Source organism: Rhinatrema bivittatum, chromosome 11, assembly GCF_901001135.1.
Source record: "Rhinatrema bivittatum chromosome 11, aRhiBiv1.1, whole genome shotgun sequence".
In the NCBI taxonomy this organism is placed as follows: domain Eukaryota; kingdom Metazoa; phylum Chordata; class Amphibia; order Gymnophiona; family Rhinatrematidae; genus Rhinatrema; species Rhinatrema bivittatum.
The window spans coordinates 31511698-31535077 of record NC_042625.1 but is presented as its reverse complement, the minus strand read 5'-3'; the positions used below and the strand labels follow the sequence as shown (position 1 = coordinate 31535077).

At 46.2% G+C, this 23380-nt stretch overlaps 1 protein-coding gene across 6 annotated transcripts in view; it reads right to left on the bottom strand.

Annotated features, from left to right (window-relative positions):
- The window catches only part of MVK (mevalonate kinase), a 51278-nt gene that overhangs the window by 5322 nt on the left and 22576 nt on the right, over positions 1-23380 (bottom strand). For 5 of the 6 annotated variants that reach the window (XM_029571450.1, XM_029571449.1, XM_029571448.1 and 2 more), the window contains exons 5-10: positions 19700-19855; positions 18693-18796; positions 18292-18337; positions 13584-13674; positions 5539-5655; positions 4640-4793 (exon numbers count right to left, since the gene is read on the bottom strand). In XM_029571450.1, coding sequence (XP_029427310.1) covers positions 4640-4793; positions 5539-5655; positions 13584-13674; positions 18292-18337; positions 18693-18796; positions 19700-19855 — 668 coding nt within the window. The remainder of the gene's footprint in view (positions 1-4639; positions 4794-5538; positions 5656-13583; positions 13675-18291; positions 18338-18692; positions 18797-19699; positions 19856-23380) is intronic. The other variant, XM_029571452.1, reaches the window with a different exon arrangement.

Genomic DNA, 23380 nt, shown 5'->3' with positions numbered 1-23380 from the left:
CGGTGGTAGGTTCGAATGCATCCAGCGAGGTTCTTTTGTTGAGGAGGTGGTAGGAGGTAGTCGACGATGTGGGGCTAGGGGATAGGAGGGTTAGGAGATTGGAGATTTTGTTTTGGAAGAATAGAGCTAGTTCATCGGCTTTGGCTTGTGCTTGTTCATTAGGGATAGGTGGTGTGTTAGGTTGAGTTAACTCGGAAACGAAGGAGAAGAGTGCTTTTGCGTCAAAGGTAAGGTCATGAAACTTGTGAGCGTAGAAATCCCTTTTTGCCTTTATGGTTGAGTTCCTGTAAAGATGGAGGGCAGATTTGTAGGCGGAAAGTGTGTTGGGACAAGGAGTTTTGCGCCATTTGTTTTCATTTTTTCTGAGGATGTGTTTGAGTTTCTGTAGGTCATTAGTGAACCATGGTTGCCTCTTTGGGGAATTTGGGTTGAGTTTTTTTGTTGATAGTGGACATAATTTATTTGCTATTTCCTCTGTGATATTGTTCCAGGATGATAAGGCTGAGTTGGGATCTGAGAGGTTTAAGTGTGGAAGTTCTTTAGCCAGGTGGATGCTGAGGTCAGCGGAAGAACAGGATCTTCTGAAGGTAAATGAAGATTGAGGGGGGTGAGGGTTACAGGATTCAGATATTGAGAAAGTAGCGGATATTAGTGAGTGATCCGACCAGGGGACCGGTGTGCATGCAGGAGGGGACGAGTGCTTGATGCCAGAGTTTATGAAAATGAGGTCCAGGGTGTGACCTGCTTTGTGGGTAGGCTCCTTGATAATCTGTTGGAAGCCCATGGCTGTAAGTGTGGACAGTAGGGATTCACAGTTGGTTGTGAGTGTAGTGTTGTCAACATGTAGGTTGAAATCTCCTAGTATCAAGGCGGGGGAGTCTAGGTTTATGTATTTTGCGATTAATTCTATGGAAAAAGTGCTGGACTAACAGTTTTGGCAAAAGGTTTGGAGAGTGCTGTTCCAAGCGTGGAAGCCAGGCTGGGGCAAGAGTCCAGAGTCAGCAGCGTAACAAACAGAAGAGAAGCTGCATTTAAAATGTGGGCTGAAGACTTTAATCTGAGTTTAAATGCAGAGTTTCAAACCTACTCTTTTTTTTTTTTTAGTTGCAGTGCACAGAAACCCACAGTGCATGGGGGGCTCACAAAAAATCAGTGGTAAGTGGAACTATTTGCTTTTAGGCCCAAGGGTGCATTAATGGCATGCAAGGAGCAATTTCAAAAGCTGTGTGGGCAGCTGCAGAGTTTGTGGGCACTTCCCCCCCCCCCCCCCCCATGGACTCTACACCAATTTCAGAGAGGTGGAAAAATAGCGCAGAGATTTGCACTGCGTTTTTCTGCAGATACTTCGTCCCTGAAAAGCAAATGACATGGCTAGCATTAAAAATGCAAAAAACTACACACATGCCATTGCCTCCCCCGTCCTAGCCCTGCCAACTTTTCCCCACAAATAAAAGGGAAGGCATGGTGTTGATCCCTGTGCATACATGGCAGGCGATTTCCCCCGGGTAAACGGCTTTCTGCACAAGCTCCCAATTTCCAAAGCTTTGCAGAGCAGCTGCATTCGTGTTTGCACGGAGAGGAGTAACTGCTGGTTTCAAGGCATGGTATGCATTGGAATATCACCGTACCTTTTGAATAATATTGTCTGATCTAGGTCTTACTTTGCACCACTTCCAGGATGGCTGTGTCTCATCGCACCATCGAGTTTGGCTTTTGTACCACATCTTAGTGCCTGCTGGGGTTATTCTTAGCACAAGCTTCACACGCAGAGGACAGGAAATATTCGCAGTTCAGCACCATTTGGACAGGTAGAATTTGACGGCCTGTGTATTCAGGCTCTCCAAAAGAAATTAAAAATATCAGAGTAGCTGGATGGAGACCAAGGATGTAAATATTTTTAAAAGTTAAGCATTTAAAATAAGGTGAGGGGCAAGGGGCAGGTGGCACAGTCTGAAAAGGACCGTAACGAAACAGGAAGCGCCGAGCTCTGCCCCAGTGCACCTCGCTCCCGGCTGTGCCCCGCAACAGGCAGGTCCAGCTGGCCTCAAAACGGTGGAGACAGAGCCCGGGCCTAGCAGATTACGGGTGCAGGCTGGGGCTAGAATTCTTCAAAATAAGAGCAAAGTAATAAAAAAAAAAAAAAGCAGCATGAAAACATAATATATGAAGACAAAAGAAAAAAACAGATAAAAAATGATCAGTTAGGAGTGTGGAAGAATTACACCTAAGAAACTCATTTGAATTCTGACCTGCAGAAGAGAGCCTTAGCTCTCGAAATCTAATCAAAAAATGTATTAAGTTAGTCCAATAAAAAGGTATTGCCTTATATTTTTTTTTGTTTTTTTATTTAACCTTAACAAACAGACGTTGATGTGAAATATCAAACTACCGCTGCTCTCTTAACATTCATCCCATCATCCTCTGGCGTACAGGCAGACAATGCCAATGTAATCTATCATAAATCCCTTCAACAAATGCACTCACTGCCTCTCTACAAAGAGCATCCTAGTTTTAAAGAAATGAAATTTATAGAGAATGTTGCTTCTCAGGTTCAAATCCCTGCAACAGTGATGGAAGTAATCTGGAATTTTATGTCTGGAAAATGACACTGGGCCCAGCCTGGCTCACAAATGGGCTGTAATTATAGCAATTAATTAAGAATATGCCATTAATCAAGGGTTACCTCTGCCATGTAGCGGTGCAAAGAGCGCACTGCACTGTCGTTACTTTTTAATTACACTACAAAGTAGTTAGCGTATTATTAGCAGCAGTGTAGGCTGCAAACACTCAGGCTCATACACCGAGGGAGGGCATTGTCCGTATGCTTTTAAACACTGAAAATAAAAATCTGAAGATGAAAGTCAGCCTGTCTGCTACATGCATATTATAGCTTGAACTGAGCTGAAGGACGTGGGGGACTTTAAAATGTTGTCCAAATCTACAGCATCCAAGGTCAATTAATTACATTACAGCCCAGATGCGGGAGCTGGATGGGGGGGTCAACTCCATTAATTCTGAGCGGGGGGAGTTTCCACATAAAACCCTGTGTGTTCAACAGAATCTAAAAGGGATATGGTTTGTTTTTTTCAATTCATCATATAAAGTGATCGTAACTATTGATATAAACATCCTAAAATATTTTTACATATTAAACACCCGTGTGGTCAAAAACAAAGCTCAGCTCTGCTCAGTTTATATTCAAGATTTTCAAAAGATACAGATCACAGAAATCAGACTGATTAGCAGATAAAGACTTCAAAATTCAGCTAGCCTGCCCATTTTCCATTCCCCCCCCCCCCCAGCACTGGTTTTACCTTAACATCCTCCCAACTAAAAAAGTCACATGCACATGCTGAAATGTATTCTGGAGCTTCAGCTGCTCTAACCGCCAGGCTGCTACTCCACTTCTCCTGGCGTAGCGTCCCATACCACCAGACTGAGAACCAGGGATGTCCTTTCTGACCTTGGGCAAGACACTTCACCCACTAATTGAACTTAGATTATACACCCTCTGGGGCAGGGAACTCCCTACTGCACCTGAACTGTAACATCCTGAGCTCAGATTTGGGACTGTGAGCAATCAAATCTCAAATCCAAAATCACAACTTCAGCTTGGGGGCAGTTTCAACACGGCAGATTTGCAAATCAAGCACATCCTTCGATGCCCTCCCATATCCAAAAGATCTGGCCACAAAAGTGCTGAAATCTATCAGTCCTCAGATCATGTTTCAACTAAAGACGTATTGAAGTTCCCACAAACAGCCAAAGGTGACCCAAATGAAATATCCACACAGACAATAATAAACTAATGCGGTCAACAGTTCCTACTAAATTTAGATAGGTGTCAGCAAGCCTGTCTGTGTGTCCAAGAACCTGAACCACCGTCAATTCAATCATCCACCTTATCTAATGAAACAAGTTTTTTTCAAGACAATTTTTTGAATGTAAAATAATCCCAGCAGTCCCGATGTTTAACTTTAAAGTGAGCCCGACATGGCCTATGTTTCGCTTAACTAAGCTTCATCAGGGGTAGAATCAAATTAATTGACAAGTCAACAGGCCATCATCTATAAATTTATAAAAATCACAGATCAACCAAGAGTCTTGGCGATTCCAACAAACCAAAACCAAGAGAAAACGATAGCTCCTTATATAGAGTCTATAAAAAAATGGCTGAGACTCTTTGGTCCTTGACACATGGTAAGTCTTGGCTCACAGATAAGTATTTTTTATTATAATTTGAACATGCTGGTTGATCTATGACTTTTATAAATTTATAGATGACAGCCTAATGACTTGTCAATGAATGTAATTCTACCCTTGACGAAGCTTGGTTAAGTGAAACATTGGCCGTGTTGGGCTCACTTTAAAGTTCAACATTGGGACCGTTGGGATTATTTTACATGCGTTCAAAAAACGGTCTTGAAAAAAAAACCAACTTGTTTCATTAGACAAAGTGGATGAACGAACTGACCAGGCAGTTCAGGTGCTTGGGACATGCTGACAGGCTTGCTGACACCTATCTAATTTTAGGAGGAACCGCCGACCACATTGGTTTATTATTGTCTGTGGTTTCCTTCAATTTGATTTGGATTCATCCAAAGACATAACAGAGAAAAAGCGGAGGGCGGTGTCCTACCTGGCCTGAGCAAGGTGATCCCACAGCCCCCTCCGCCAGCACCTGTCAGTTTGCTGTGCAGACCATGTGATGCAGTCACCTGACACAGTTTATCCAAGGAGGGGTGTCCCACCCCCAGCACATTCAAGTGATGTTGATTTATATCAAACAGCTCCTGAAAAAAAACAGACACTGGTTTCATTTAGGTTTAGAGTTCACTGTTGCCAATCTCCCAATTATAATTCCTCTAATCCATCCCATACTGAAAGTCCTTCCATGATCCCCTTCTGCACCTGCTCTCAGCACTGGTAATCTGGCCCGCACTGCCAGTGCACATTCGGACTGAATTCAAGATAACTTTTAGAAGAATCGGTCTGTGTGTTCATTTAAGTACAGACATCAAGCGACCAAACGTTTCCACCAGAGCACAGGAGTTATTTTTGTCGACACAGTGGGTGACAGGGAGCCAAATGAGGTATAAGATTGATCTGCCCTGGCTGAGGCTACCACTGGCATCACTTGGGTGATCCCTGTTGGAAAGAAACGGTCGAGAGTACGGGCAGAGGGTAAAACCTGCTGCTTTTCCCCCAGAAGTTTATGGGAGGGAGGTGGCGGCTCACTGCATTTACAGGACAAAAACAGAAGCAACCATGGGTCCGATTTCCTTTAACTAACCGGAGCTTACACTGCTTGATGGGCAAGCACAAGGGCCCCTATAACTCTGCAAGGCGCAATGAGCATCCAAACACAACAGGGGGTATATGTCGGCCATTCCAGAGCTCATCGTAGGAGAAAGGAGGGTAGAAAACAAAAAAAGGGGATTTTACAAAAGGGGCTTCTCGTTTCAGCTGCTGGGGAGAGGGTCGCAGGGGATCAGGTCATGCAACACCAGGGCAATGCCTGCAAAGATCCCTACTTACTTCTAACACAGAGTAACAGTCCAGGGAAGAGTTTTCTGTTATTGCTTTTAGAACCCGCTCACACTCCCGAGAAATAGCATCTATCGAGGTCAGCACTGGATTCAGTATAGCAGGATACTGTGAAAATACAGAAAAAATGAACACATCTGAGTGCTATTCGGATTTCCTGTTTATAAGCAGTAACCCTATAATTCCGTGTTCCCCTTACACTACTGCCAGCCCTATGTATGCACCGAGGTGGCCTCCCTGCCCAAAGTAAGGACTCCCTTGTGAAAAGGTCTGTGCATACCTCAGTTTTCCTAACTGGGGATCTCTGCATTTGAAGCTGCAGCCTTAAGGCTCCCAACCAGGGACTACCACTGAACTCCAGAAGCAGCTCTCCCTAACCCCCCTTCAGTCAATTTGTTCATATTCATCCCCTCCCTGTCACAAGGGGAGGAATTTAATTCACGCTGGAGGGAGGCCTGTGGGGTGCTACTAAAATTAATAAGAGAAAATATTTTTTTACTCCAGGCATAATATTAAGCCCCGGAATTCGTTGCCAGAGAATGTGGTGAAAGCCATTAGTGTAGCTGCATATTAAAAAAAAAAAAAAGTCTGGACAAGGTCCTGGAGGAAAAATCCATTCACCATTATTAAGGTAGAGTTGCAGAAATCCACTGCTTATTCTTGGGATAAGCAGCTTGGAATCTCTCTACGCCTTGGGATCCTGCCAGGTACTTGTGACCTGGCTTAGCCACTGTTGGAAAGAGGATACTGTTTGATGGACCCTTGGTCTGAACCAGCATGGCAAATATTATGTTCTTATGAGGCAGGGGAATAGAGAAATTACTTACCTGAATTTCTTTCCTTAGTGTAGACACATGGACTCAGAACCAGTGGTTATGCTCCCCTGCCAGCAGATTGAGAGGGAGCAAGCTGACATCACAGTATATATAGCCCTGCACTGACATCACCCTGCCAGTATTCTCTTCAAAAACAAGTGTGGGCAGACGAGCAAAAAACTTGATTAAAAACAGGCAACCATAACTGTACTCAGCCAACAAGAAACACTGAACTCACATAAGAACCTAGGGATTGGATGAACATTTACCAGTAATCCTTTGGGATCCAGAGCCCCCACAGGATGACTATTGACACACTCATGCAGCAGCTGAAGGTGGGAAGCTAAGTCCATCTGTCTACACTAAGGAAAACTAAATTATCAGGTAAGTAATTTCTCCGTTTCCTAGTGTGCAGACAGATGGAGTCAGGACAAGTGAGATGTACCAAAGCTATTCCCTAACAGGGTGGGAGGCTGCCTGCAATCCAGTTAAACCACAAGTGCAAAGGCTGCATCCTCTCGAGCCTGCACATCCAGATGATAAAACCTGGAAAAAGTGTGTAAGGAGGATCACGTCGCAGCTTGGCAGATATCGATGCGAGACAACAGACTAACCTCCACCCATGACACTGCCCGAGTAGGCAACAGCTTCTCAGCATCCACATACGTGGCCATGACCAACTCCTTAATCCTATGAGCGACTGTAGCTATCAAAGCTGGAGCATCCTGCTTACTTCTTCCATGGAGGACAAACAGGTGATCCCGTCTTCCAGAAAGGTTCAGAAACCTCCAGATACCGCATGACAAGTCTCTTGTCATCCAAGGGGCGCAGGAGGTGATACTCCTCCACATCCCTGACCTTATCCATGGACAGCAAGGAGATGGACTGATTCAAATGAAAGTCCAAAACCACTTTGGGCAAAAAGGATGGAACACTATGCAGCTGAAACACCCCTGGAGTCACCCGAAGGAACAGCTCCCAGCAAGACAAGGCCTGCCACTCGGAGATTTAGTTATATCCCAAAGAAAAATCCCACCTTATAATATATTCAATAAATATTGTCATAAGTCTAAACCAATTCTGTTTAGAAAAATTTTTTTAATGGGATGTGGTAAGTTTCATACAGGTTCTGATGCATGCCTCCACGGCCTTGCTTCAGTTTTCATGTAAATGTAATCATGAACTTACCACCCTCCCACTCCCTTCTTTATTAAATTGATTCTTCTATTTTTTGTATTTTTGTATGTATTATAAAAAAAAGTTTTTAAAGTGTATCCCTTTTTTTTTTTTGCTGTATTCCTTATGCCTTTATTGAATATTCTCCTTGATCAACAATGTCTCAATCAGTATGGCTGGTCCGATCATTTGAACTCCTAAACGATTAAATAATCCAATGAGATTTACTTGCAATTCACTTAAGCATGTAATCGATGATACAAGAACTTCTCCTAATATCCTCTTTCTAAAAGTCCAAAGCAATTTCTTTCTTTATTTATTCAATTATTTCATGGACCAGTCCAATATCCATTGAACCTTGGTCTACAGCCAATTTTATTTTCTGCTGTGCACTTCAACTATTTGCGGGATCCCTCGACTATTGTTGTTCAGATTACACACATCTGCACCAAGGTGTTCAACTCCTCTTAAATGATAGGGTTACAATTTAGAAGTCTACCAAACACTTCTCTTATATTTTATATAACACCAACCAATTTACTTCAACCTCTGGGTCCTGTTTGGACTTCCAATATCCCGAAAAACACTTCTCTTTCATGTTCTCCCATCTCTCGGAGATTTAGGGCACCGAACATATAGCCACCAGTAACACTGTCTTCAAGGTCAATAACTGCAAGGAAAGGCTACGCAGCAGTTGGAATGTAGGGCCTGCCAAAAATTCCATCACCAAGTTAAGGCTTCACAAGGGAACTGGTAACCTCAAGGGAGGCCTAAGATGCTTCACTCCCTTCAAAAAAACGGACCACATCAGAATGAGACAAGGAACCACCATTCACTGGGTCTCTGAAACAGGCAAGAGTTGCAACCTGCATCTTCAAGGAATCAAGGGTCAATCCTTTATTCAACTCATCCTGTAAAAAATCCAGAATGAGCAGGATCTTAACTGAATGAGGAAGAACAAAACGCTCCTCGCACCAGGCCTCAAATATTCTCCAAACCTGCACATAGGCTAAGGAAGTGGAGAACTTCTGAGTGCAGAGTAAGGTGGCAATCATTGCAGAAGAATATCCATGCATCAACAGGTGAGCCCTCTCAAGGGCCAAACCGTAAGACAGAACAGAGTCGGATCCTCGTGAAGAACAGATCATAGCTGCAACCGATTCATGTGCAGTGGAAGACAAAAGGGGTCTCCACCAGGAGTCTTCATAACTCTGCATAGCACAGTCGCCTGGGCCAGTCTGGCGTCACCAGGAGTACTAGCCCCCTGTGGCCCTAGATTATGCAAATTATTCTGCCCAGCAAGGACCATGGAGGAAAGGCATAAAGCAACCTGTCTTCTGGCCAGACCCATATGAGAGCATCTATGCCCAGTGACCATGGATCTCTCCTGTGACTGAAAAATCAAGGAAGTTTTGCATTGCAAGAAGTCGCCAGCAGGTCTATGAATGGAAGGCCCTAGCGATCCACAATCAGCTGAAATGCCTTGGCTGACAACACCCATTCTCCTGGGTCCAGACTCTTCTTGCTGAGAAAGTCCACTCTAACGTTGGCTTTTCCTGCAATGTGAGAGGCTGCGAGCATTTTTAGATGTCCTTCCATCCATTCCATCAGTAGGTCTATTTCCTGCAACACTTGCTGGCTCTTGGTTCCTCCCTGGCAATTGATGTAGGCCACTGTTGTCAGACATCATGCAGACCACTTGACGGTCCGGTTACCATGCTTGCAGTTCAACCTGTGGCTGAACTGCAAGCATGGCAACCGGACCACCCGGGCTTCCTGGCGTTTGATGTTCCAGCAGGACTCTTGGCATTCCAACACCCTTGGGTCATCAGCTCCTGCAGTGAGCTCCCCAACCCTGGAGACTTGCATCTGTCGTGAGTACCAACCAGGACAGGGAGGACAAGGAGACTCCCTTTCTCAGATGAGCCTCCTGCAATCACCACTGGAGACGAGAGATTTCCATCGGCAAGTGGAGCCGAACCGAATAGTCCTAAGTCTGTGGGTTCCAACAAGACAGAATACTGAAGAGGATGCATATGCGCTCTCGCCCACGGCACCACTTCCAGGGTTGCCACCAGATACTCCAATGACTGGGATGGTTGAAGACTGCTTTTGGCCAGGTTCACCACCCAACCGAGCTTCTGCAACAAGGAGATCACCTTGTATATCACTAGGTGGCTCTCTTGCTGAGACTTGGCTTGAATTAGCCAGTTATCCAAGTACAGTTGCACCAGGATCCCTTCTCTTCTCAAGACTGCCACTACCACCACCATAACCTTGGAAAACATTCTGGGAGCTGTGTCTAGACCAAAGGGCAGTGCCAGAAACTGATGATGACACCAACACCACAAAATGTAGAAAACAGTGTTCCAAATGGATGGGAATATGAAGCTAGGCCTTGGACAGATCCAGTGATGTCAGAAATTTTCCCGATTGCACTGCCACTATCACAGAGCATAAGGTTTCCAAGCGAAAATGAGTCACCTTCAAATGACGGTTGACCCTTTTGAGATCCAGGATGGGACGAATGGAACCCTCCTTCAAAATAAATGGAGTATCGACCCCTACTTTCCTGAGACGCGGGCACCAGAACCACAGCCCTCAGTCTGAGGAGGCTTTGAAGTGTAAACTCCACTGCCTGCTTCTTCTGCGGGGAGTGGCAAGGGGACACCATAAACACGTCCCGAGGGATACTGAAAAATTCCAGTGCATATCCTTCTCGTATCACCTCCAGGGGCGCTGCAATTACTTCTTATGCCCCAGAAAGTGAGGAAGCGGCGATTCGCCCCACTTACTGACCAGTTTCTCCAACTCGCTCTCAAACAAGAGCGAGACTTTAAAGGGCATCTTTGTAAGATTAGGTTTGGAGGCTGCATCAGTTGACCAATTTCACAACCAGAGTTAATGCCTGGCCTCTATCACCGAAGCCACTCCTCTGGCCGAGGAGTCTGTGTCTGCTAAAAAGGCAGCAGCGGACTCCATAACCGCTCTGGAACTCCCTCCAGAACCATCAACCTCCTGAGAGAGAAGCAGACAAGATCATGCCACTAAGGCACAATACAAAGCGATCTGTAGTCATTGCTTCTGCCTCAAAGGCTTGCTTAAGGATAGCCTCAATTCTCAATATTGTGCACATCCTTCAAGGACACTCCTCCTTCCACAGGATCAGTCTTCCGCTTAGAGATGGCACAGACCAATGCATCCACTTTGGGAAAATGCAAATACTCTCTCACAGCCGAATCCAGGGGGTACAGGCCTTCCAATGTCCGACCCCCTTTAAAATTTTCCTTTGGGGCATCCTATTCAAGATCAATCAATTCCTGAATGGCATCCATCACAAGGGAAAAACAAGAGGCTTTACGTAAGGAAACCAAAATGGGACTCTTCTTCGGCTTCGACATGGCATCCGTACCAGGAACACCCAGCTGTTTCAAAATCTGGGAAATCAGGGTCTGCAGTTCATCTCTATGAAAGAAACACAACATGGTCTGATACGGTTCCAGTCCTGGCGGAATTTCCCCATCTTCCAGGGAATCAGGATCTGCCTCATCATCAATGCCATCCGGATTCCTGTTGGGAACCACTGGAGGGAGCAAAGGCGAGCTCCGGCGCTTAAGCATAGGACTGGAAGAGGGAGGAGCCACCAGCTGAGGGACTGACCGGACATAAATGGGGGAAGCGGAGAACTGTACCTGAAGAAAGGCTTGTAAGCCTTGAAATAATTCCACCCAAGAAAAAGCAGCCAGATCCAGACCAAGCCCAAAAGAAACTGGAGCTGGTCCCACAGAACTGCCCTTGTCAGCGGAGGAGTCAGTCAAGGGAGAACCAAGGTCTGGCATCTCAGCAGCCAAGGCCATAACCAACCCATCATCAAAATAGGAGGAGTCAGGCTTAGCAAAATCTGAGGACGACAACTCATCCTGAGCATCCAAACAGCGCTGACACATGTTAGAAGACAGGTCAGGCCGAAAAGTCCTAATATGACAGACCACACAAGGAGAAAGGTGCCAGCCTTCTCGTTTACCGGCGCCATCGCAGCAGTAAATGTGCGTCTGAATGGCTCGTGCTCAAAACTTTATGCGCACAAAAATAAAGCACCAGAGAAATAAGCGCAGCAAGGCACACGCACAACTTGTGCACCAAGCTAAAGCATTTGAAACAGTTCAAAAAGTTATGTGCACAAAAGGCGTGCCCAAAAATGAGTGCACATGTGCGCAGAGCCGATGCAGCAAAGCAAGCACAGGAGCGTGCAAAAAATACCGCCCTGGCCTACCACGCAACATGCAAGTGAAAAGCCTGATTGCAGGGCCTACCCCACTGGGGCTGCTCAACCTGCCAGGCTGCTCAATTCCCCAACTCCAACGGGAGCGGGAACAAATGTCGGTACAGCGCGCAGAGCACGGAGACCAGAGGAAGTCCTAAAATCCCCTGTAACTGGTTTTTTTTTTTAAAACTTACCTGAGCTCAGCGCTTACTGGCTGAGTACAGAGATGGTCTCCGGCTGCGGGGGGAGAGGGCATCTGCTGTCACCCGCCGCGCTCGGCTTCCTGCACCCTCTGCCTTTCAGTTGAACGAGCAGCTGTCCCACACCGGGAAACCCAAATACCGGACCAAGGCACATCTGAGGGACCACGGAAATCACCTCAGGAATTCTCAACTGGGAGAGGGACCTTTTGATCACTGCAGGAGAGCAGGGCTTTCCTTTTCCTTAAGTCAAATTTAATTTTTCTCCTTCCAAAAAACCCAAAGCACGTCCACCATGTGCGGGAGTGGATAATATATACTGCGACGTCAGCTTGCTCCGTCTCCATCTGCTGGCAGGGGAGCATAACCCACTGGTCCTGAGTCCATCTGTCTACACACTAGGAAACCATTGTTTTCTCTTTCATTACCCCCGAGTACCCTACAGGTGACTGAAAAGACATTTCCTTCCAGTGTACTGAGGCACCCTCTACCAATCAATTAGCCACGCGAGGATACTCGTGAAGACTGAATCAGTCACCCTTTCACATCATTACCACTGGACGAGTCTACCCCTGCAAATGTCAGGTAAGAAAATCCAAGGTGACTGCGAGCCTCCCCATGTGTCTGCACTTTGCACCATCCAGACAACGGACACTGCACTCCCCCGTTACCATACAATCATGCAAAGGACAACTTCCAGGCTAAAATAAAGGAGAGAGCATTTCTGGTTGGTGTCGGCCATGTCAGCTTGTTTCACTCCCTAGCAGGAAGCAGGCGACAAGCTGATCAATGACTGCTCTCCAGCTGCCACCATATGCATCCTCCCCACGCGGCAGGGTCTCTCTCTTAAGATATAATGGCTGAGGAATAAACAGGTCTGCCCTGTTGGGAGGGTCTGTGTGTGACCTGAGAGGTACAATAAAGGAAGGATTGTTGTGCTCTTTGGGACTACGAAGACCCCATCACCCCCCAAGTCTTGAGTCCTACACAGCATAACAATCCTCCCTTTATTGCACTTTGCAGATCATACACAGACCCTCCCAGGGCACACCTGTTTATTTCTCGGATATCCAGGGATATCAGACAGCAAGCTTTTGTATTCAAGAAGGGTGCCACAATACAGTAAATGTCGTCAGATAACGACCAAGTGGTCTATCCAATCTGCCCAGCAAGTTGCTTCCGGTAGTAACAAATGCCGCTCCATGCGGGTTATCCCATGCCTGTTAAAACTTCAAAAACTCCAACAGGAAGTGCAATAAATTGTCAGTTTCCTTCTTCTCTGCTCACCAGAATTCCCCATGTACTGTTACTTCACTTACGTTTGGTTTTATGCAAGTCTCCAAACAAAGGAAGCTCAGAAGACGCAGGCAGAGCCACGGGGCCAAACGGTCCCATAAGATGCAAGTTAGATTTTTATTGGAAAGCAATTGCAAAAAGGCTACAAAAAAAAAAAAAAAAGATGCACCCATTATGTCCATGTCCCCGACACGAGTACCTAGGAACCTAGTGTTTCTTGTAAGGAGCATTAAAGTTTGCTTCAGCATTGGCTTGTACTTAAAAAAAATTACTGAAATTTTTAACCTTAAGAATTTTGTCTTTGACCCCTGCCACCAGAAGCTTTGTGCTGCGAGGTACTTTTGTGTTCGTCAATAAAATTCTTAGCCTTGGCACCCTAAAAAGAAAAGAAAAAAAAATCATTCAGTTTTTCCCTCCACCTATAGTTCTGGTTCACATTTCTGTTATTTCTTAACCAGGCTTATTTCACTGAAGATGCCAGAAAGTGACCCGACATCTATAAAGACCCATTCTACACCGAGGCTTTCCTCCGACCTCTTCGCTAACAGGAAGTCAAGTCGTACAGCAGGAAGCCACGCTGCCATGACGGTCTCCCGCCTCAGACCAGCGCAGTGCAAGCTGAGATGGGGAGATCTCTGGACCGTGGCTACTTACTGGGTATTGCCCCATCAAAGTGATACTGCCAGTTAGACATGGGCTGTTCAGGAGGACATGGTTAGCTTGAAATCCGGCTTCCTTCTATCTAGTATTACATTTGTTGATTCATCAGGATAGGATTATTTCCCATGTTTTATTTGAATACTGAATTGTAACCTGCTAGAATGGACTATAGAGTGGGAAGTATTTCCTTGTAATGCCGTCACACAATGCTTTTCCAATTCAGTCTGGTGCAGGAGTTTTCTAAGCCGACCTCACATCTGTGGGTGTGTTACATGCACTGTTTACCATCACTATGAAATTACTTATTAAAACACCACCAATTACTGGTTCATTAAAATTCGCCACCCTGAATTATCAGACAGAAAAAAAAAAAAAGTCAGTTGACCCCTCATGGAAGTGTCATTTTTAAGCTACAATGCAACAAGCACCTTCCATCGCATTGCTAAGCAGGGCATGATCTCCTCAGTGTCCCTGGGCAGAGGCGGCCCGGCTGACACAGGAGTACATGTACAGCTCTGCTTTTAGCATGCCAGTTGTTTCCCCAAATTTTGCCACAATGCAACGAACGGCTTTACTCTGTCTTAATGCGATTACCGTGGGCTACATGTTCAAAGTGCTGCTGAGCGGCTACGATAGCCATCTGTTTTTCAGCCAAATTCTAACCATACCCAACATAGCCCCCTAAAATATAACTGGATCCCTTAGCCAAACTTTACCCTTCCCGATTCTGAAGGTCCCGATGCTTGAATACCATCCCCCTTACCACAGCCCCCATCCTCTGATTATTCTCTCCCCCACAGCCCTTGAAGTCCTTTCTCCCCACAACCTGATGTTTCAGCACCTCACGTCTATCCTCCCCACAGGCCACTCAAAGTATCCCCGCCCCCCACACACACACATCTGGTACCCTTGGCAGATCTCAGTCTAAAGGAATGATGACAGAGGAAAAGGATGTCCCTCCTGCCCAGGCCACCAACTGACCCGACCCCCAGCATTCAACAAAAAAAAAAAAAAAGCCAAACACTCAAGCTAATGAGCACTCAGAAGCTTTGAGCCTGCCGTCTCTCCTTCCCAAACCACAGCTCAGGTCCTGCCTACCAGGAAGTGGTAGTATCAGTGCCGTTTCCATAGGAATCCCTGCCCAAGAGATCTATATCTACGCTTCCCTTGCAAATAACATGCCACTCTTCCACTATCAGTAAAACTCAGGAAATCTACAAGCCTGGCAACTAAAGCAGTTGACCTTAGCCATACAAAACTCTTTCAACTCTACGTTACCCAACATTTCATGGCGAGAGCCTCTTCAGAGTCTGGCCAGAATATTTTTAGTTACATGGTTCAATTAGGTTCTAACCTGCTAACTGGCCTTCCTGTAGTCCTGACAGCCCAGTCTGTACAAGTGAGACTGACCTCCGGCCAGCAGATGGAGACAGAGACCAAAAGCTCATCATTAAGCCCCTTTGCCATATAAGCGGCCACTGCTGCCTCAGTTCCTTATGCCAAAGCTTAAATCATCCAAAGACAATTGTTAGTTTTGGCTTCCAAATCCCCATTATAAACAAAACCTGATACCATCACCAATGTTCACTCTCTGGCTACTGGCAGAGGAGCAAGAATTCCTACATCGCGCTTCTGATTAGGATTCCTGTTTGTTTTCTGGGAATAAGGATCCCCTGGAACTCAAAGACACAAACAATATCCTTTCGCTCATTTTTCTGTGTATGACAACCTATATAATCACGCCTGCACACGGTCCCCCCGTGGCGCCCCCCCCCCCCCCCCCCGGTTCTCTTCCTGGGGTGGGGCAGCTATAGACCGGTCCTGCCAGGACTACAGGAAAGCCAGTTAGCAGAGAAGATCCTAATTGAACTTTCCTGATCGTCCTGCCAGACCAATCTGTACAAGTGGGATGTATCAAAGCTGTACCTATCCTGGGTGGGAGTAAGTTAGACCTGCTTCCAGGACTCCTGAGGTAATACTGTGCCATTCTCCTGAGGGTTCGGCCTCAAATACATGCAGAAAAACCCCTGTGTCCGCCCTGCAGATTTCTGCCGGGTTCTCTACTTTATACTATGTCCAGCATAATGCCTGGGCCTATGCCAAGAATGCTTTAGGCCCTCGGGGCATCGGCTTTGCCTTCAATATTCCTGTTCCTGCAATTGCCTCATTAAAGTCTGTGGCTTTCTTGTACTCCTTGTGACTTTGCACTATCGCTTCAGAGCCTTGTGCATCTCTAGTGCTCTGAGGGTCCTAAGCTCCCTGACCTTCTGTTTCCTAAAGCCCAGTAATGAAATCTCGATTTATGAGAAACCACGATTGAAACAAAAGGGCTCAGACTGGGCACCCCCGATACCTTTTCCTTTAAAGATTTTCTAAGGCACCACAGAGACAGATTTCCACCACCGTCTTCCAGATGCCACCCTACAACATCCTAAGTGAATCCACCTCCCAGCTGAGGAGGCCTGAACTCAGAAGAAGGCAATCTGAAGGGGAGTCAGGAGGCATTCGTTTCTGGGTCACTTTCAGCAAGCCAAACCGAGCCTGCCCTTGTAATCTTTCTGCATCATGCCTGCCTCCCAGGCTCCTTTGGTGGGAGGCCACCATCGAGAGCTTGGACTCCTCAACGGGAAATGTTATACCTTTTGCACCCTGACCTCACAGAGGCCCCGGACCCTACGCCTACGCAGCACCAGCAGCCATGACACCTGCCACTGATTATCCTCCTTATATAGTCTGCTTCTCTTAACCGAGAAGTCATGGATCTTCTAGGTTATTTGGCTACGTAGAAAAAACATGCGCCCTTTCGTGCACCTCCCAGCCTAAGTGCAGGGAATATACGGGCTTCTGGCTCCTCCATCCTCCGAAGGGATTTTTTGAGCCACTGTAAAGGGAGCAGTTCGGGTTTCTCCTTGAAAGTGCAAGGTAAGTCCTTTATGGGGGTTTAAAGTTTTGGTGTTTGTATGCAATGGCGGGAGATAAAATTCTTTTGGTTATTGGTATTTAGAAGAGCTACTGTGAACTCCTAACTGGCTTTGCCTATCGTTGCTGTGATCCTGTCATCAAGGGAGTTTCCCCACAGTTGTGACCCATCAAGGGTTTCAGAACCTGCAAATCTACTATTTTTTCCCAGCTCTATAGCCACAAATAGAATTATCTTTTTCTATAAGGAAAATTGCAATTATGTCTGCATTTTGCTATGATATAACACTGCTGGGATCTGAACCCAGGAGCTCCAAAAATGTGAATCTCAAGAAACAGGAGATGAATGGCTTTGAACAGTGTTGGAAAGAATTACTATGCAACAGAGCAGCTTTGAGCCTTGGTTCTCCTGCTTAGAGTCATTTGTCTTAACCCCTTCCTCTCCTGGTTCCCCTGAGGCTGGCTCTCCGGGTCCAGCCTCAACAGGGGAGCTCATCCAGTATCCCAAAACCAGTTCTACTATACTCATTACCAGCAAGGCATGTTCTCACTGTGCTCTTGAGTTGCCCGCCTGCTAATTCACAGCAGTGGTTGTGGGTTGGAGCTTTGCTACCATGTAGGAGAACAAGGGAGGATTCCCAAGCTCTGTTTCTGCTACTCAAGGGAAGCAGAGGCTCGTGATCTACTAAGACTTACCTGCACCATTTTCCTTTCTCCCTCTTTGGCTCCTGCCCTACCAGGGAAACCAGAGCCTTATCTGGCCTGTTACCCCGCTCCACCATGGAAATCAGTACCTGGACTGGCCTGTTGCCCTGGGAGCCCAGTCCTAAGCTCCTGCTGCCGGACCTACCAAGGGACTGATCCTCCAGTGCTTGCTCCTTGGCACTGGGACTCAGACTCCACCGAGTAGGTTCCCCCAGGAGGGGAATGCGGGCTGTCTCAGTATAGCCCCCTCCTCTTTCAATGGATGGCTACCTCGAAGCACCTCTGAAACATCTGTTTGCACTGGGGAAGAGAAGTACAGCCCTTTGGAGGACCTCTGTCCCAGAGTATGGAGTACCGTGGCCCTGGTGTCACTCCTTTCTGTTCCATGAAGCTACAGCACCAGATCATCCGTCTGCACATGCACATCTGCAGAGACCTTACTGAGGCAGCACCGGACGCTTAAATGGAGAAGGGGCTTAATGATGAGCTTCTGGTTTCTGTCTCCATCTGCTGGCTGGAGGTTAATCCCACTTGTACAGACTGGTCTGGCAGGACAATCAGGAAATGATCTTTCTTCAGGAAATAATATTGTAATCAATACTTGAACTGCTGGACTTCCAGGCGATTAAGGAATTTCCGTGTCTCTGTAAAATACTTACTACGTCCTTCTCTGAGGACGACAAAAAGGTTATACAGAAAAAAAAATTACCTCTCTAATGAAGAGATTTTTCCTGCTTGATATCTTAGAGCTCCTCCTGAAAAGGGAAAAGATGATACGGAGATCTTTAACAACTCTGGGCAGAAACTGCTGGAAGGGACCAGAGGGGAAGGAGTTTACACCCACAGCCCTGACACACATGTGGGGAGGAGGGGGATTCAAAGCAAGCAAAACGCCCCACCTGTAATGCTAAAAATTCAATGCATGCTAGGAAGTTATTTCCTTTAGTCACATATTAACACCATCCTACATCCTTGTGATGTTTCCCCGCGCTGAAGGCAGAACAGGATCTCAGTGTACAGCTGGGAGCATGGTGAAGTGCATCGTCTGCCTCTGATCAGAAGACCCCGCAGGCTCCAGCCCAGCTTCTCAAACCAACGTGCCCAACATACCCCAAGTCCCTACCGCGTTATCCACTCCAGAAGGATTCCCATGGATGATCTTTTCGCCCTGAAAGGCCCACGTGTTAATCAGATTCAGTTCCTTTGCTGTCCACCTAGGAGATAAGGAAACCACTATCACATCCCATCCTGGGCAGAAAGAAGCAAACAATCTGGCAAAAAAAGAGAGCAACGTACAGGAGAACTAAGCGCAAGAAGCAGGACGCGGACAACGCACTGTAAAAGGACCTTCCCGGCCAGTTCTGTTTTGTTAATGTAGTCCTGGGACACCAGAGAAAATGACTTACGGTCTCAGCTGCAGGAGACAAATGGAGTCTTAAACAGAGCAGATCGGTACCATCTCTATACCACGAGAGAAAGAAGCCGGCCGGGTACGTCTAAGACTTATTACTGTGACGTACCAACTATCATCAGCCAACCCAGCACAGAAAGGTTCAGACAGACACTCTGCATGCAGCACCACTGACTGGTGACATAGAAAGTTTTTATCATTTTTATAATCTGTAAAGTACTGTCAATATACAACGTAAAATCACAAGGTCCTTTCCCTGCAGATGCTCACAAAGCACATTCATGGCAAAAGAAAAGTTGGCAGAGCTTGGCTTTTGCCTAGGTGGGGAAATTCTGTGCAAAAGAACCATGGCCACGATTTCTCACCATTACACTTAATGGGACATTTCTGAATGAAAAGACCGTTTCCTGCATTTGCTACATGCCTCCCTCGCAACTCCACATCAAGCAGAGCTGGCCCCACGATGGATGCACGGAACGACCTCCCAGGAGAGGTGGTGGAGACAGAGTCAGAAAAAAGCCCGGGAAAAAAGCACAGAGGATCCTTGGAGATGAAAGGGGTCTGCGGCACTGCAGCAGGAATGGGGCCGGACAGATCAGGTGGGAAGGAGGCAGCGCCAGAGCCATCCGTGCAAGCCCCGAATCCACCCGTGAGGCTTCTGAATGCGCCGTCCTCCAAAAGGTGTCAGTCAGTCTCCGCGGCTTACCTGGCCGAGTCTGCCCCTTCGTGCAAGGGGAAGCAGACAGCTCCACAAACAGTGAGTAGGGCCGCAGCCATGGAAACGCTGTAAGCCGCACTGGATCCCAAGCCAGCTCCTGTGGGCAGCTCCGACCACACTATTATATCCAAGCTTGGAAAGTCTCTGTTGCACATAAAAAAAAAAGACAAAACAAAAAAACCCATGAAGCAATTTATATGGCAGAATGAAAACTAGACGAAGAGAAAAAGGAAATGAAAAATATCCCACATGCAAATCCTGGAAGTTCATTTTCACCAGCTATGCTCAATTTCCAACCCATTACGTTTCAGCCCCCTCTTCCTCCTCGCCCAGCCTGGGAGATCAGTGAAAGCATATCAGGACGACAGGAGACCATCCAGCGAGAGTGTATGTAGGGTCCCCCATGCAAAGCACCAAGGCCAGTTTCACGCCCCCAACCATTATTCAGTTGGCAAGGTGCAGATAAATGAGAGGCTGGAGAAAGACTGCGACATCTTTATTTATTTAAAATCTTTTCTATACCGTCGCTAAGTTATATACCATCGCAACGGTTTACATGTAGGCACATATTTAATGTAAGTAAAAGCGTACTATAGTACATTCTAACAGGTGCCAAAAAGGTTCGGTTACATTTTATCATAAACAAAAAAGCTTTGCTTGTTTAGTGATGTAGGTCCTGACCATGTGTACCTGTAAGGTACTATTCACAGGTAAAATTCACATCCTTTAAGTTTTACTACTACATTAGTTGTGAAATAAAGTTATTAAAAATATTATCCAGCACATTTTAGGAAATAGTGCTGTTTGCTGGTGCTCTTCTGCCTATTCCTGTGTATTTTCTATTCTTCGGTCTCTTTGTGAAAGGCTTGTTTATAAAGCCATGTTTTTAAACTTTTCTTAAAGGTTTTGAGGTCTCTTTGTAATCTGACCTCTAGGGGCATTATGTTCCACAGTGTGGGGCCTGCTAGTGATAGGGCTCTCTCTCTCACTTGGGTCAGTCTTGCTGTTTTGACTGAGGGAATGGTTAAGAGAGCTTTGTTTGCTGATCTCAGGTTTCTGTGTGGGACGTGTACCCGTAGTGTGGTGTTTAGCCAGTCGGCTTTTTCGTCATGTATTAGTTTATGTATGGTACATAGGGCTTTGTATTTTACTCTTTGTTCTATGGGTAGCCAGTGTAATTCTGCTAGAGTTTCATATCTAGAGTTTCATATCTAGAGATTCATATCTAGAGTTTCATACCTAGAGTATGCTACTCCGACTTTCACCCCACAGCAAAATGAAGTAGCAGCAATAAAAATATACAGTTTTCTTCCACCCTGTGTCTTTGGTTTAGGTCTCATTTGCCCTTCTCTCTGTCTTGGATCCCTCTCTTCTTGGTCTAACCTCTTCTGTTTTTATGGCATTTTAAATTCAGTTTCCTTTCCAGACATCACCGAGTCGCTCCCTTCCTCTATTCTGTCTCATTATCCCTGCATCTTCTGATATTTCGTTCCTGCCTTCTATCCTCCTGCAATCCCGTAATTCCCTTTATTTCTCTCCTTCTCAAGCCCTCCAATCTGCTCCCCCCACTGGGCTCTGATTATTCCCCACCTTCCACATCAAAGACTGTCGCCCAGCGGTCCCTGTGACCCGTCTCCCAGTCTCACACGCTCCACTCCCAATCGATCATTTACCCGCAAAATGAAATCTCCCAATTGTGTCAATTTTATTCCCCCCCACCCCTTAGGCATTCCGCAAAGTCGATCCTGTCCTTTCCTTGGAGGCCGTAATCTTTCCCCAAGACACATAAAGCAGAGCAAATAGAAATATTGACCTGTAGCCAAAAAATTGCCCTTAGACTGAATGCAATTTTACTTATAGACGTCAACATATCATCCCAAGAAGCCAATCCCTTCTGTTACAGAGTAAATTACACACAAACATTTGCCGCCTGATCCTGCAGGAATAATCCTCACTTCCTTCTTCGGTACAGAATTTTTCGCAGTGCCCTAAGTACGTTGTTAAGGGATGGCTTTCCTAGACAGGAAACTAGGAAAAAAACCCAAAATGAAGCGAGCTGGCGACGACGGGCACTGGTCAATAGCAAGGCAGCCTTAAAGGTGCCTGCGCCGGCCTCCTCGAGATTTCAGCTGGGCTGGTCCTGCTTCTCTACAGGAAATAAAGTAATTAAAAAATAAAAAAAGCGAGAGGGGGACATGAAGAGCCCGAGGAGCGTGAGCAGGGCGTCAGCGACTGCTCATCTGTCACAGAAATCTGAATGATTCGGAACTTATTAGGGGTGGGGGACAGACAAAACAGTTATATCACGCCAGTTTCCTTCTTGGAACTGGGGTTGTTACATAAACTGCAGGACATCCAGCAGTTGATCTTTGCCCAAACCAAAATGTAAAAAATGTCCAAAAACAGCCGGACAGGATTTTGGAAGGAAGGAGGGACGACCACTGCTCGAAGCCTCTTTTTCTTACTTGAAGGAACATCCGGGCCTTTACAGGTAGAGAAAAACCCTGGCTTTAAAAACCTAAGACCCATAATTCCCCAAGGCACCTCCTTCACTGTTCAACTTGGCAGCCAATCAAAATGGCTTCAGTAAATCGAAAATGACCCTCACAGAGGCAGCAAAAGCAGCCCCTCCTCCCCCCCAAAGAAAACCGATCCGCATTGTTACCCATTTGACTCTTAAATTACATCTCGATGGAGTCCATCTGTACCCAGAAACTCAGTGCTCACGTGTAACACACATTCATAATTATCCAAATACCAGCATTAAATAAACAAAGCCGTATACACCACATAAAGTAAATAAAAAGCTAAAAACATAGAGCCCGATACTGAAAACAGCACTTAGCCAGCTAAGGGGCGCCGCTGAATATCCGGCTATGGTCAGTGGGTGCCACTTGGGCATATGGGGAAGGAGCTGAAGTGGCTAGCTAACTCGATATTCAGAGGTAGCCCCAGCCGATTTATCCGGCCAACTCTGGCTGAGCCTAAAGCTAGCCTGGTGATACGGCACTGGCTAACCAAGACAGCCGGGTATATTCAGCAGTGCGGCTGCACCAAATCCACAGCACAGGTTCTTCCCAGACGCCCTACTTTTTTATTCTCATATTAAACAAGCTACAGACGAGCCTCGCTTACTTTTACTTTAAATAAATTTGATTTCTTCCAAAATCTTTTTTCCTCAAAGTAAATCATCATATAAAAAGTGTTTGGTGGGAACGCAAGTTCTTTGGGGGTCTGAACAGGGAAACATCTTATTTGTAAAACGTGCAGGCGGGCGTTATAAGAGAACCTTCCTGAGGGAAAAGGGCTTAGCGTCCGATTCCAGTCCTCCAGGGCTGCAACCACAGAAGCCTAGAGCGTGATGACAGACAAAGATCATGTGGTTCTGTGTCTTGCTTCCAGCAAGATAATGATAATCCCTGAAACATGAACAGAGTACAGGAATGCAAATGAGAAGGCGGGATGGATTTGGGGGGGATAATGGGGGAATTTCCTTACTGGAGACTGTCTAACTCCAGTCCTGGAAGGCTGCAAACCGGTCTGATTTTCAGGCTATCCTTAATGGATAGGCATGAGAGATTTGCACACAGTTGAGGCAGTTTGTACAACTATCCCATATATTTTTCATTAGGGATATCCTGAAAGCCAGACTGGAATAACCAGCAGAAA